We start from the raw sequence: 16,148 nt of genomic DNA, 5'->3' as shown, positions 1-16,148 counted from the left end.
CATCCAATGCCATGAGAAATCAAAAGAGGTGATGCATCCTCTGGTATTTCATGGCCTCCCAAGGTGCTGGCAGCGAGGACCTGACCTGCACTTTCTGCTGCTTACAGCTGCAGTCCAGAAAGGAGCAAAACTGAAACACAGTTCTGGGGTTTTCTGCAGATTTATCAAGACTTCTGATCTTCAGAGGTTTTCAAAACAGAACTTTTAGTGAGAAAATGCATAATTGGGTGTCATTTAACTTTTAGCTAAATCCAATATGTCAACAGTGAGGTTCTCCTAAGAATTAAAATGAGGCCGCTTTTTCCACCTCCTTACTTCTCATGTTTTACCTGGTCCCGATAAAAAGCAAAGAATATATGAGGGAATAGAATGCAGGTTTTCTCCTAAGATTTACAATCAGTCCATCCATATCATCAACCTCCTTCTATCTCACCTTCTACACATTTCACCTGGTGCCAATGAAAAGATAAAAATATACAGGGGAAAGAAACGCAAGGCAGTTAATCATCATATTTATGAGCTGCTTCCAATATACTTCTCGGTTGGAGTAGAAACTGAAATTATTGAAAAATAAATGTACATATTCCAATTATCTGATGCCCTGGCATTGCATTAGTATGGCAACTTGCAAGTTCACTGTACTAGTTTTATTTTCTCCCGGCCTTTATAAAGTAGAAATGTAGGAAACTACTAGGGGCAGATCATTTCATAACTTTGTGATGTTAGCATCATGTTGGCCAGAATATTTGGGGCATTTTTCCACCCTCTTCTAACCAATTAAGGCTAATTTCCTTGTTTCTGACTCCAAATTCCACCAATTTGACCTATCATTATCCTGATATGTATATTACAATTGAGTGCTAAATCAGATTTGCTAAACAGAATAAATGGCTCTAATTGTAAAACTTAGAAATCATTAAAGCAACTACAATCTGCCTGCTAATACAATTTCTATCCTTTATTCTCAATATTGAAAAAAATTTTCGATAAATTACATTTATTTCTACTATGATTCTTGATTCAGAGGCTCCTTTAAATAGCAGTACATCATGCACTGGATTTTGTGAACCCCACACCTAATCAACGGACATAACTTTGGACAGGATGGAAAAGGTCATGCTCGTCGCCAAACTTGCACCCAGTCTCTGGTCTGGAGGTCAGGACTCAACTCCTAGGTTAATGGGCTGATGGCAGCATGATGGCCACTTAGGAGCACTTGCCAGGAATGGGATGGGCATGTGAAAGCACACTCAGCTAATTTCCACAGTTTCGTTCCCCCAGTGTTCACCACAAACACTCACCCAGTAAATTCTACTAGGCCTAAAGCACTGGATCCCTCGAGGACCATGAGAAGCAAACATTGTAGTCCTATTCCATATGTACGAAACAAAACTTTTCAAATTACCTGATGGGGAAAGCCATTCTACTCCTTCAAGATGTTTTTTAAAAAGACGAAATCTACTACTATACAGACAAATCCATTTAATTCACTCTTGTATGACGTGATCATAACATTTTGAAATTTACCACGACCATTTCCCAACTGTATTTTCTCAACAGCATAATCACCGCATTTTATACCGTGAAGCTTCATGCTGCAAACATTTGGTGGCATGCACTCTCAGATGCACATTTTAATCTCTTTTAGTTCAGAGTTCTTGCTTGTGGTCATTTTCCCTTTCTCCAGCAATCAACTTTTGCTAGTAGAATTTCTAGAACCTTCTTTCAGAGGCCAAACATTTAAATGAAGTTTCCTCAAACTCAAATGTCCTTAAATAAACTGAACATATAACTGTGATTTGTGTGTATTTTCTTCATGATTCAGGGTTTTAGTTAAATCAGGTAGAAAAAAATGATCAGCTGATTATGCTTAAGAAATACTGCTAATTTTAACACAACTTAGTATATATATTTTCTCAAGGATTTTATTATTAAATTAAAAGAACATGGGGTTCTTTTGGCATAGCAGTTAAGTTCGGGCACTCTGCTTCCGCGGCCTGGGGTTCACCGGTTCAGATCCTGGGTGCGGATCTACTCACCGCTCATCAAGCCATGCTGAGGCAGGTGTCCCAGAAGCAAGAACTAGCAGGACCTATGAATAGGATATATAACTACGTACTGGGGCTTTGGGGAGAAAAAAGAAAAAGAGGAAGATTGGCAAAAGATGTTAACTCAGGGCCAATCTTCCTCAAAAACAAAAACAAAACCCTCTCTCTTAAAAAAAGAAAGAACACAACCTGTGCTTAATCTTGTCTCAAATAAGGTTCCTGGATACAATTCCCTCATAAACCAGAAGATTTTTTTGTTGTTGTTAAAAACAATATATATTAACAGTGTACAAAAGCAAAACTGTTTTTTTAATCCTCAAAACAAATGAGATCTTGCATCCAGAGTTGTCATTTTCTGCCTATCACTTCGAAGAAAGCAACTATTGACACTGGATCAATAGTAAACCATAACCACTATACTAGAGAGAGAAGATTTATTGCAAAATGCCCCAGGAGACAGTGGTTAATAATTAAATCAAGATTTTATTGCTTTTAGAACTATCATTTGGAATTTCAATACTCACCTGCGATGCTCAAATAAATGAGTGGGCTCGTCTTGTTCTCTCCGTTCCTCTCGTTGACGGCCTGCACATAGTAAGACCCTGCATCACTTGCTGTTGCCGCGAGGATCACCAGTTGATTCTCCAGCGTGATGGCGCTGTGTCAGAGACGAAGGGACAATGTCAAAGCCACTCTATGGAACTTCTTATTTCTAAGACAAATTAATTTATGAGGCCAACTATAAAGGAAGGTCCAGAGTTAAAAAAAAAAAGACCTGGAAGGACAAAAACAAACACACAGGCAAGTTTAGGAATATGGCAGTGGCTGAGCCTTTTCAGGTCCAACTGACACACTCCTACAGTGAAGGACTCAGCATTCCAGGGGCTCCATGGCAGTACCAACCCTTGGTTGTGAGGAAGATGACATTTGGGAACATACACATCCAGGTTTGTTAAAACTCAAAGGTTCTTCTGGGAATTCATAACAAGACAAGTTAGAACAAATTCTAGAGGAGCTGGCCTTTTTCTTTCAGGCAGGGCTATTTGATCATGCACTGGTCACAAACCTTTCAAATAGAGGGCTGGACCACCAAAGCCTGGAGCCACCCTGGGCAAAGGAATTGATTTTCTCCCGCTCCCCAGGAGCCTCATTAGAGCCTCTGTACATCTATTTCTAGACTAATGAGTAGAAGAAAAGTTGCCAGTGGGCATAGTGCTGAGCCCTTAACTCAATCCTCCCATAATCACTAACTCCAGGACTGCATATGCTTCACCTGTGCCATCTCCCCACATCCTAGAGGTGCCAACAGTCTGGTTGATCATTACTGAATGCGTCTCACATACCCCAATTCTACTGCAAAAAGGAATCTCTGACTCATATTTGACCCACCCACCCTCTCTTTAGAAATAAGAAAACTGAGGATCAGAGAGGTTAAGTTGTTTGTCCAAGGTAACACAGCAAGGTAAAAATACCAGAGGGAGGACTAGATCTTCTCACATGTAGACTGATCTCTTGCCAACCATACCATACACAGACTTTCCCAGGATTACTTACTTAAAAGAAGAAGAAGAAAAAAGAATAAAGACACAAATATCATAGATTCTAGCAACTTTTAAATAAAATGGGTGCCCTCATATCCTTTGCTCATGCTGCAATTCTGTTTTCTTTATACTAGTTAAGGAGGTGGGGGAGGTAGAATTTGTTAAAAATACAAAGGTGAGTAAACTTTTCCTTGGCTGGTCACTTGGGCTTTGAGGGTAAAACACCTTCTGAGCACCAAAATGTCATTTAGTCTACGCTCTTATTTCCCACACACTAGAAACATCCTGGGACCATGGAGTGAATTGTGTTACTTCCCACAATTGTTACTCTACAGTGAATAGTTATATTTGTTCGTTTTTAAATCTTAAACAGTCACAGTTTTTCCAGATTCAGGTAAACTAAGATCCCTATTCTAGTAACATAAAAAATATGCAGAATAAGTAACCTCTCACGAGAAATTTTAGTATAATAGTCTTTTCTTCCTGCTACCTTTTGAAAGCTTTTTCAAAAACTCTTGATTTTTATACATTTTATAAGATTATCTTAAGAAGTTACTGCTTATTCAGGGTTCCCATAGGATATATTACAATTTGAGGTCTCTATGACGAACTTACCTCATTTCTCATTTAAGAAAATTCTCCTATTAGGAAATTTTCAATTTCTAGTCTCATAAAAATGTTTCAAAAAAGTTTTACTATAATTATTTATGACTCCTTTATAGATTCCTTTATAGAACCATAGAAATTGTTCCATTTTATTTTAGCATATGTTACACTAGCATCTAAAATTAAATATGAATATTTATTACACATGACGTTACACATTTAATAGTACAATTTAAAAACTGAATATATCATTACTTTTTTCCTTTAACATCTGATTTTTGCCATAGTAATTTCAAATATGCCTATTATTTCTCAGAATTATTCTCTAAAAATGTCCATTAATTCCCTATATTATTTATGACATTGTTTCAAGGGTATTGAAAATAAAAAAGTACATAATGAATAGAAATATTAAAGTTTCATCTATTATAATTTATATCTTTAGCTATTTTTTCTTTTAGTTTTTATTCTGTACCAGTTTAAGTCAAAACTCAACAAGAAAAACTTATCTATTGCCAAAATGACACCACAAAAATGCCCAAATTCTGGAGAACATTAGATTAATGAAGATCAGTTCCCCAGAAGACTTTATTCTTTCTTCCTGTCCAACTCTTTCTAAACAGAGAATTTCTACAAAAGAAACTGACTTTTTAATAAAAATTAAAATAACTAAAACATTCATCTTAATTTCAAATTCTGATAATTGTTGTAATGCTTAAGAAGAAGGACAATTTTCAAAGAGAATGAAGTGGGTACCAAGCATCCATTCTCTGAGTCTTCTTTCCTAAGAGACTCTAATCTTGCTGTGGTGCCCATGGCTTCCCCAGGCAGCCATGTGAGAAAGCAAGTCAGCTCCGTTTCCAGCACCAGGTTTGCGTCCTGGTCATCAGAGACCAGTCAAAGTACCCCGGCCACCTTCAAGACAGTGAGGAATTGCCATGGGACGCAAGTTGCCCAATCAGACCAAAAGGAAGGATCATGCTTAGGGGAAGGATCTTCTCACTCCTGCTGGAGGCCAGCCAGAAAATACATTGTCCCAGGGTTGCTGGTAGCCATCCTTGCAACTCTGAGGGAAGGCAGTGTGTAAACAAAAGCAGGAAGAGAGACAGAATTGTCAGCATCAGAGCAAATTAGACCAGAGCCTGAAGGCAATGATGAGAAAGGAAGCTAAGTGATCCTTCAATACGGCCCTTATATTTGATCATAACTATTCAGTGAACATGTTAGGTTACTGAGGCTGAGGTTGACTTCCAACATCTATTCCATATCTCCACCATTTTATAGTAGCAATGTGGGTTGGAGAACTGGCCCCAATGAGTCTATGCTAATCAGTCCCTCTTGCCAGTGATTAATAGAGGAAACCATCCCTATGGCATGTACCTAGTCACTATCACTGGTCTTGGGTAGCTACACCTAAGTTAGTCTCATCAGACCAAAGGGCAGGACTTCTACTCCATCGTTGGGGATCAGGCTTTTCTTCCTCCACTAGATGTGAACAAGAAATCATGTTGTCCCAGATGTTCATGGTGGCAATTTTATGGCCATGAAGGGAACAACCTTAGCATGAAGCTGATAATGTCGGTGGCAGGACAGAAGGAATGGAAAGTACCTGGGTCCTTGATCTTGATAACCTGATCGAGTCAGTGAACCACCCTGCACTCCTTCCTATCTCTGTACCTCCTATTTCATGAGATAATGTATTTCATTCATGTTTAAACTTGTGTAAGTTAGGGTTTCTGTTACTAAAAGTGAAATGCATCTTGATACAGATTCAAAACAGCATATGCAATAGCATCCATTTGGGGTAAAAAAAATTAAAAAGTGTATGTCCTCTGTGCATAGAAAACATAATCCATGCTCACATTTTTCACTTTAGCAAACAACTTATGTTACCTGTTTTCTGCATTTGCACCCGGGAATAAAATATTTCTATCCAAGAAAAAAAAATTCCTATATATCTGTTTCTATATATATGTGTATACATAAAATGTTAACAGTGCTTAGCTCTGAGTCAAAATATTACAAGTGATTTTCTTTTGATTTCTGTATTTTAAAACATTTTTCCAATTTTTGCACAATAAATATCACTTTTGTTATCAGAAGAACAATTTTCAGAATGAACACAAGGGCATGCTAAGTAATTATGGTGGCAAAGTTTAATACTTTGCCCATCATATGAACTACATGGCTTTATTATAACATAATTCCAAAGTACTAATTTAACACTTACATTGACTTTACAGGAAAATTATAGTATTAAGCCAGAGAGATTTTCCTGTATTTTAACTTTATTAAAATAAATGTACGTATGGTTTTACATAAAATTATTTCCTTAGCCTTTCCCATTTTAATTCTATATTTCAAAATGATATCTTTTTTTTTTTGGTGAGGAAGATCGGCCCTGAGCTCCCATCTGTTGCCAGTCCTCCTCTTCTTCTTGCTGAGGAAGATTAGCCTTGGGCTAACATCTGTGCCAATATTCCACTACTTTATATGGTATGTGGCCACAGCATGGCCTGATGAGCAGTGCGTAGGTCCATGCCCAGGATCCGAACCACAAACCCCGGGCTGCCGAAGCGGAGCGTGCAAACTTAATCACTAAGCCACTGGGCTGGCCCCTCAAAATGATGTTATAACTCTAACTTCTAATTCTAGGGGATAATAACAAGGAAAATAAGAAAAAAACTTAAAAGAACTTTGTCCAATGTGGGTAAAATGTACCACAGCTCAGGAAACCAGAAAGCTGGATTCATAGAGAACAAGTTAAAGGGTTACTTGCTGCTGACCATAAGCACAGGGAGAGTTTTCACGAGAGAGAAATCTATCAGTTGTCCTTATTAGTGGAGATTCCTAATGAAGGAAATGCCACAGCTCAGTAAAATAGGACCACTTCAAAAGGGAAGTTTCTAAGTCCTTTTGGTTTTTCGCTTGATTCTCCCAACGATTTCTTGAGGCAGCAGGCAAAATAAGACTTCTCTATTTCGGAAAGGAGGAAAACTCAGAGGAGCTACCTGGGGTCTTTGAACATTAGCATCAATCAAAAACATCCGTGGGGGAAAATGCCCCTGGGAGGTGGATGCCTAGACCCAAGGGCTTATGCATTTGGTGTATGGGGTTGGGGGGGCCACCCAGCTGGGATATTTATGATGAGCTTCCTGTCACACTTGCCAATGTTGAGGAGACGATGTACTCTCCATCCCATCAGAACATCTGCTTTCAGAGATGGGACACTGACATACTAATTCTAGAAGCGCCGGGTTCATGGTTGGTGAAAACAGCCCAGTGCGTACCTTGTAGTTGCTCAATACAGGAAGGAAAAGTAAGGGCCCATGTCCTCCTAATTGCCATGGGAACAGAACAAAATAACTATGTTCACTATTTAGTCAGCAACTATGTGTGTCCCCAGGCTTGACTCATAGTGGAGGGAATACACACCTGAATTGGTATATTTATAAACTTAGATTTGGTATATTTATAAACTATAAGAAGTAATAGGAAACACTTTAATAACTTTCCCGTAAGAGTGGTCGAGGGCCCAAAGGGAGGAGTTCCAGGGGGTATCCAAAAATATTTCCAAGATGTGCCTCAAAACTTGCAACAGAACCCATCCTTTGGCTTTCTTGAAAAGATAAACTGTCACTGGTTATCAATAAGTATTTCAATCTTTGACACTTTTAACACAAACCAGGCTGGTAATATAAACATTGATTTATACAGTATGATAAAAATTCAGTAAAGGGTTCAGTATAAGAACTTTGCCCATAAAATATAAAAGTACAATCTGTTTCTGTGGTTTTACTATTTCAGATGTTAAAGCAGCATTTCATTAGTTTCAGCTGACATTCAAGTACATTTAAGAAAAATCAGAGTGCAGACAAATGCAGAACATTAGTTTTCAAGCCCTTAAAAATAATAAAAAAAAACATTTAAAATAGTCTCTATTTTAATTAAACAACTTTTTAATGGGTTGGTTCTAAGGCTTACTGTTCTGAGTATAATCTGGATTTCAAGCCTCACAGTTTAATAGCAAGTTCAAGGCAGACAACTTCAAAATTGATGAACTTCTCTTACTTTTATAATTACGAGAACTAAAATTGCTTCCAAGTATTTGGCAATAATGAGTCTCTAGATACTTAATAAATGTTAAGGCACCAGGATGGCATATTTACTTAGTCAAGAAGTACACACTTGCTGCTGACCATTTGCTCTGGGTACAAGAAGAACATTTTAAAAGCAAGTGAAGAATTTGGGAAACCTATTTCTCAGAATTTCAAACCAATAGAAATGATGAGTAGAGTTATGTTCATTAATAGAATACAGGAATACTCAGAACAGATGACAAGAAGTACTGGGTAGATGGGATTGCAAGTTAGCACTAGTGCACACAGGAATGCAGCCTCTGAGGAGAAAGGCTTCCATTAAATTTCAGAGCTATGGTTGTCCAGTAATAGAGACACTATCCTTCTGTGGGAGGAAAAAAACCAAAGGCGACCAGAGAGGGAAGATACTAGAGACAGGAAGGGGCCGTTCAAGCCCTCCACCAGCTCAGGGACCGTTGCGCTCCATGCCTTGCGAAACATTTCAGTTTAGCCCAGGCAAGGATGCTTTTCTACGGCAGGTATAATTAACTTCACATGGCAAGTATATGGAAACATACAATTAAATTTATATAAATTAACCTTCAATCTAATTATTTTCTATATAGAATGTCAACTCTTAATTATAGATACAAAGGGAGGTAAGTTGTAGGGTGAAATTTCTAAAATGGTAACTCCCTTAAAATCGTTTGGATTTGAAATATATTCAGATATACACATGTTCTGCCTTATACATAATTGTCCCTCAGTATTGATGCACAGAGCCTGATAAAGAGTATGTAGTCAATAAGTATGTGTTGAATGAATGAAAAGAAGGAAACATTCAGCTATTTATATTCACATATTTGCTCCGACTATTCCTTTCTGAGCTTGCAACTATAATTTCGTGCCAGAAGCCAGGCAAGGTGAGGAGTAATTTAACCATTTAATAAATATGTATGGGCACATGCTATGTGTATACCACTGTCTGGGAAAGGTAACCAGGAAATACAGTCACTGAACCCAAGGAGCTAACTCCAAGGGAAGAAGATATCGAAAGGCATAAGAAGAAAAATGATACCTGAATGAAGTCCCAAATGTGTAAAACTAGTCTATGCATTTTGTAGAATTTTAGAGGAGGAGTAGATAAGCCAAACAGGCAGCTGCCTCATCACAAAACATGCAAGTCTGACCACATCTATCTTCCTCGTAAAAGCTTCTTAAAAAGTGCAATATGGATCAGATGACACATTAGAAGGCCAGACCCAGCTCTTTAAGCCAGAACATATGCAATTGTCCGGGAATGGGAGGACTGCTTCTGGAGGCGACCTTGGAGGCAATACCATCCTCTCTTCTACTGAGCCTTCTATCTGCGTGTCTCGCCTTCCACCTGAAGCTCTGGCCAAGGGCTCCTACGAGGAAGCACCTCCCCCAAAAGGGCAGCACATCCAACTTTCTCCCAAACTGTGGGCCTGGCCTGGGGTTTCCCTGACTGCTCTGTAGGTGCACAGGCACTTGGTGTGTGTCCCGGTCAGCACGGCTAACAGTGGCAGAGAGGATACTTCAGTGGACTACAAAGAGAAGCAGAGAGGGACACCCGACTCGGGTGCACACTGTCTGTCTCTGAATAAAAGCAGACAGGAGACCGGAGCTCAGAGTTCACTCATCCCCAAACCCAGCTCCTGGGAGCCTGAGGTAGAATACAGCCTGCCTTAAAGTTAAAATCTAAAGTGGTCTACAGAGAAGACACCTCCTCTTTCTACAGACCAAGCTGATAACAGTTGATAGGAGGTAACACTATAGATAAACCCAGGATGAAGTTATTGCTATGTTCTGTATTAACACAGAGAGGTCCTTACAATGTTCAAACAAGTGTGACCTGGGTGGAGCAATGGGCCTGGAATCAGATCTGACCCTGATTCTGTTCCTTCAGGCTCATTACTTGGTTTTTTCATCTGTGAATAGGAATGACAGTACTTACATAAAAAGGACCTTTATGAAGGGCAAATCAGGTAGTGATGTGAATGAAGCTGACACATAAGTCACTCATTCAGTGTTTGCTGAATCTGGATCTGGTTCCTCAGGTGTGGTGCATACGAAGGGCAAGTAATAAAATAATAAATGTTGAGCCAGTCCCATGGCCTAGTGGTTAGGTTTGGTGTGCTCTGCTTCAGCAGCCTGGGTTCACAGGTTTGGATCCCAGGCACAGACCTACACCACTCATCGGCCATGCTGTGGCAGCAACCCACATACACAATAGAGGAAGATTGGCACAATGTTAGCTCAGGGCGAATTTTCCTCAGCAAAATAAATAAATGAATAAATGAATGAATGAATAAATAAATAAAATAATAAAAAACGTAGCCCACTCCTCTCTTGGGGCCTAAATCTCAAATACCTTCTAGAGTTTTAGTTAACAGACTTCCATACAAACAAACACAGCCGGGCCACTGAATTATCAGATTGAAGCCATAACGGGATCTGATGCGCTACTACCTAAAAGCTGTCAGCTCAGGAGCAAAAGTGTAATGATCCAGCAAAGAGGCCTAGGAAAAACCCGTTTTCAGATACTTCCACCCGGCTAACACACAAACAGCAAAACCCACTTTACAAGACTTTAATGCTGCAAAATCCCTGGCTTCTTCTCAACATGTGTTGATGTGTCATAAACAGCATCAGTCCTTTTCCTCTAGGATAGATACTGCATAATAAGAGGGATGGAAAAGAAATACAGAAATTATAGGGTAACTTGATGTAACTAGTGAAAGATTTATTTCATCAGGGATTTTTGCCCAGCAGAAATATATTTGTTTATAGCAGTGTTTCTTAAATTTTCTAGCTAGTTTTAAAAAGCATTTTAGTCATCTAATACTTATTCAGGGGCCTTTTGCTATTTTAATTAATTGTTCCCACACAAGGCACAGATAAATGGCCATGCCAAATTTCTGGTGTGGTCACATGCAAAAGAATGAAGTGAATGAAGGTTTAAACAGAGCTGAAGTTTATGCATAAAAATTTCCAGCCAAGATTTTTTCCTGCTAAAACAAACAAAATTTTTAAAAAAGAACAAGAAACAAGACAAACAAAATGTGTGGAATATGCATTTTTAGGTCTTTAGGTCCTTAAATAGTGGAACTTACCCAGAGTGTAAAATCCACTAAAACTAGAAACTGTTAAAAAAGACAACAGAAAGTCATCTAAAAAATAGATGACCACCAGTAAAAGCCTCTCTGGAGGTGGGCTAGCCACAAGTTCTTCTATCCCTGGGATCCTCTGAAAAGAGTGGACAAATCTGAAAAAAGTTCATTTTACATATAATAAAAACAATACATAATTCAGCCAAAAATTGAGTATTGCCATGGCCAAGTAAGAGACTTTTCCCCAAAGTAAGAATATCAAGACCAGGGCAGCTGCCAACCCGCTGGACACAAGAGAGGCTGGTGAAGGATGTGTAGGGTGTGTAGTGTCCGCCTGCAGCCCCTGTGACCATTCAGTCACTCCCAAGGCAGGGCGGGGAGGTGGGGGGTTGACCCAGCCCTTCCTATGTAGTGGGTAGTGTCAGGAAAGCCTAGGGCTGAAGATTCAAGCTTCAGACAAGTCAGTTTCTCTCCATACCTTATTTTCTTTAGAATAAAGCACTCAGAGGCTTTCTTCCTTTCTGCAGAAGAAGGGGCCTCAGGCAGAGCACTTGACCTTGGCTCCGTGTGATATCGTCTGTGTAGGATTATGTCTTCATGGCAAGATCAAGCACAAGGAGCAGCTTCCATAAAAGCGAGAGCTCTTCTTCAGGAGCAAACAATAGCAGAGGAATATTGCAAAATCACTAGCAGCACACATTGCTTTTGTAAACGCTCTCCACCTTTCAAGTCGGTCACAGTTTAGTTCTTTAAAGGAACATAATTATTACAAAGAGGTTTTACTCTTTGTTAAACTCTTTCTGATTATTGAGGGACAAAGCTGTGCCCGCAGAGCTGGGAGCACCTGTGCTAGCTGGAGGAGTCACAGAGCCTCAGGTATGACAGCTCATCTTCAGTGACGGCCGGCCCCTTCCACGTACCTCGAAAACGCCTGCTCCCCAACTACAGGGAGACATCTCCATGCTCAAGGACAAAACTCTGCCAACGGTAAAGACGAAAAAAACCCAGAAGAAAACCCAATTTTCTTTTAACTATTTTTCTTTCTGGAAATTACTACAATAGGTGTGGCATTTGTAAGCAGAATGCTTTATCATGCGACACACGAGCGTCTGTGGTTATGTGCATAGCTCTGGCAAGCAAATGAAGGGAAATGGTAAAATGTTCCATAGAGAGAAACTAATTTATAAACAAGGCTGGGAGTTATTTAAAATCCAGGGCACCTAAACTAAACTCTCAGGAAGGGTTACCACATCCCTTGCTAACTGTGAAATAAACCTATCTTCCAGGGAGAAGCGCCGCCCCCTTCTCAGGCTGGGCCGGGGTCCAGGAGGCCGCGCGTTGTTTACACCTGTGCTGGGAGTAATTTCAAAGGTGCTGATCAGTGAATCCAGCTGAACCACTAGTCATAGTTGGGAGACGGACATTGGCATTCTTTTCAGAGTTCTGACGGGTTTCTCTGCATTCCTTTTCAGCAGGAGTGAACCTGTTTGTTTTGGGCACATCTCCCTGAGGCCTGACCCTCTGGCCACTCCCCTATTCAGCCCACTACCTGGGGCTGCTTGCAAGTCCTGGGAAGGAGCAGGAAGCCCCCTTTCAACTCTCCTCCTCTGCAAAACTTCTGCTCTGCCCTCCTCACAGTAAAAGAACCAACCTTTTCTGAGCACTTTCTACAGGCCTGGCACGGTGCTAAGTGCTCTGCATACATTATCTCCTCTGGTCCTCACAGCAAACAGTGGTTAAGGCTCAGGATTTGGATCCAGAGACAAGTGCGTGCGAGTCCTTCCTCTGACACTCCCTGGCCATGTGCACTGAGCAATTTGCTTGACTGTTAGGCTAATCCTCAGTCCCTATCTGCCGATGAAGATAATAAAAGTACCCATTTCTTAGTGTTGGTATGAGAAACAAATGAAATAATATATAAAAACTGATTAGCCTAATACCTGGCTTATGCCCATAACTTAAAAATGGTTACCTGCTGTTATCATCTCCATTTTACAGACAGGAAACTGAGGCTATTAGAGGTGAAATAACTTTCCCAAAGGAAGTGGAAGAATCAGGACTCTAACCTAGTCCCACCCCACATGCCCCAAGTGGATTCTCTCCTCAAGGCCCCTCACCCTAATCTATGCCACCTTCCTTCTCCCCAGACCCGGTGAGGTGAGAGGCTAGCAACTACTCGATGCAAACCTTTGTCGTGGCATTCAACAGGATTGCGTCTTGGGTGTTTGCCTCTCTGTCTCTCTCTGTCTCTCTCCCTCTCTCTGTCTCTCTTTCTCCCTTCTTCTCCAGGACTCACGTCTGGCCCCTCGGTGGCTAAGACAGTGCCTGGCATAAGGCACTGATGATAGGACAGGTGATGCAATGAAAGAGTGGTGCTAGGACCATTTGGGTTTCATGAAGTCCCATCGACATCAACCAGGAGGACAACTGCTCCACCGTACACCAGATCTCCATCAGGAAGCCCCTGTGCCTCTGAGCTATAGAAGCTGGAGACAAGAGTTCCCTTTCCTATTCTGGTAGAACCCCCACAGCTAGGCCTTCTTGGTTACTGTTGTGGAAGTTTTCTACTCCACTAGGTCACAGTCATTGGTGCTGCCACAAGGGGCAGAAATAGGAGACTCGGCCATGAAGATTAGTGAAAACAGTTTTTACTTTGGAGACAGGGGATATGTTTTCCCAAGAACTATGAACCTTGGACTTTCCCAGGAAAAGTTTTATAATACCCTTTGTTTTGGACATCAGGATGTGTCTAAAATGAGAAAATAAGCAGGCAACTTCAGATTCACCTGGGTGAATGGGGATATGCCAAAATAGAGCCATAAATAATTTAAAGAGGACCATTTTGGGAAATTCTAAGTATATTGAAAACATTAACCCTGACAACACACCTGTGAGATACAGGCAGTGTGTATATTTAGGCAATATCACTCACAGTGCCCAGACACCGCACATGAGAATAAAACGAGAAAAATGGATAAAAATAGAAAAAATGGTAACAGCCACTTTCCCCAACTGTCTCCACTTCTTGCCATTGTTAATATCATGCAGTTCATTTCCATGACAAATGTAACACAATAACATAAAACATAATTGCCTCCATTTGTCTTCTTAGAGAACCACACTGTTGTTCGTTAGGTGGTGATGTATTCATTCTTGGTCCTTGGCCACATTTCTAAAGGGGCATCTTAGGTTTGCCATAAGCAGTATTTAACTAGCACCCTGGCCCCAAAACAGTAAAGTGAACCAGGCACTAGGTTTTGAAAAGAATAAAAGACCACAGCCAGCCCTTTGGCAGAGTTATCCAAAGGTAAAGACCTCTGAGATTCCCTGAAGGAGAAGCCAGCCTCTGCCGGGAGGACAGGCAGGAAAAGGTGAACGAGATAAATCTCTGCTGCCCAGCTCCTAGCCACATGTTTAGTGTAGGAACCTCCTTTGGGTCAGCAGAATAATGGCCCCCAAAGATGGCCACGTCCTAATCCCCAGAACCTATAAATATGTTGCCTCACTCTGCCATTAAGTTAAGGATCTCAAGATGGGGAGAGGATCTTGGATTATATGGGTGGGTCCAAGTAATCAGAAGGGTCCTTAAAAGTGCAAGAAGGAGGGGCTGGCCCAGTGGCATAGTGGTTAAATTTGCGCACTCTGCTTCAGCGGCCCAGGGTTTGCAAGTTCGGATCTTGGGAGTGTTCCTACCCACTGCTTACCAAGCCATGCTGTGGCAGGCGTCCTGCATATAAAGTACAGTAAAATGGGAACAGATGTTAGCCCAGGGCCACTCTTCCTCAGCAAAAAGAGGAGGACTGGCAACAGATGTTAGCTCAGGGCTAATCTTCCTCACACACACACAAAAAAAAGTGAAAGAAGGAGTCAGGAGAGTCAGAGCCAGAGAGAGATCTGAAAGTGCTACTCTGCTGGCTTTGAAGATGAAGGAAGAGGCCGCAAGCCAAGGAAAGCAGGTGCATCTAGAAGCTGGAAAAGGCAAGGAAGCAGATTCACCCCTGCAGCCTCCAGAGGATCACCGCTCTGCTGACACCTTGATTTTAGCCCAGTCAGACCCATTTCGAACTTCTGACCTCCAGAACTATAAGATCATAAATCTGTGTTGTTTTAAGTAACTGTTTGCGGTAATTTGTTACAGCAGCAATAGAAAATTAATACACTCCTGAAAAACTTTAGTTCTCGGGGCTCCAGTTTCTTCATCTCTGAAATGAGAGATCTCTATCTAGCTCACAGGGTTGTTGTGTGTATTAAAAAAAATAAGTTTAAAGTATGTACATATGCTAAGCATAGGGCCTGGCATTGTAAATATTCAACAATGTATTTCCCATAATCACACAGATAAATTGAAATTTATGGCAAGACTGATTCAGACCTTCCTCTGATAGAATATTGGCATTCATTCATTTACTTGTGATGAAAATAAGAGAAGATTTTCAATCATTAGCATTTGTAATCTTTCTCTTCCTTTACCGTAGGGCCTTATCAAGCAGTTTGGGGTCGCAGCAGAATCCAGAGAAGAAGGAGGGCCTTGGGAATTCACACTGAGGAGGGAAACATGAAGTCTAGAATGGATCCAGAAAGGAAGGTGGAGGCCCGGGCAAAGAGGCCAGGCTGGCTGTGTGGAGGTCAATGGGAGGGAGGAAAGAGCATGTGAAGGGAACTTGTGCGGTTCCTCTGAGTTTTGTAATTCTTTGAGAGACTGGTAGCAATTTCAATTGCTTTGACAATATACCTTTTTTG

The 16,148-nt window shown here is 40.7% G+C and overlaps 1 protein-coding gene across 2 annotated transcripts in view; it reads right to left on the bottom strand.

Moving 5' to 3' along the window:
• SDK1 (sidekick cell adhesion molecule 1) overlaps nt 1–16,148 on the bottom strand; it is a 917,991-nt gene that overhangs the window by 376,975 nt on the left and 524,868 nt on the right. For both annotated transcript variants that reach the window (XM_087417496.1, XM_087417497.1), the window contains one exon: nt 2,573–2,706. In XM_087417496.1, the coding sequence (XP_087273622.1) occupies nt 2,573–2,706 (134 nt within the window). The remainder of the gene's footprint in view (nt 1–2,572; nt 2,707–16,148) is intronic.

Source organism: Ceratotherium simum, chromosome 26 (assembly GCF_057802395.1).
Source record: "Ceratotherium simum simum isolate JZ-2026a chromosome 26, ASM5780239v1, whole genome shotgun sequence".
Lineage (NCBI taxonomy): Eukaryota > Metazoa > Chordata > Mammalia > Perissodactyla > Rhinocerotidae > Ceratotherium > Ceratotherium simum.
The sequence above is the reverse complement of the archived record's forward strand: the minus strand, read 5'-3'. Positions and strand labels throughout refer to the sequence as shown.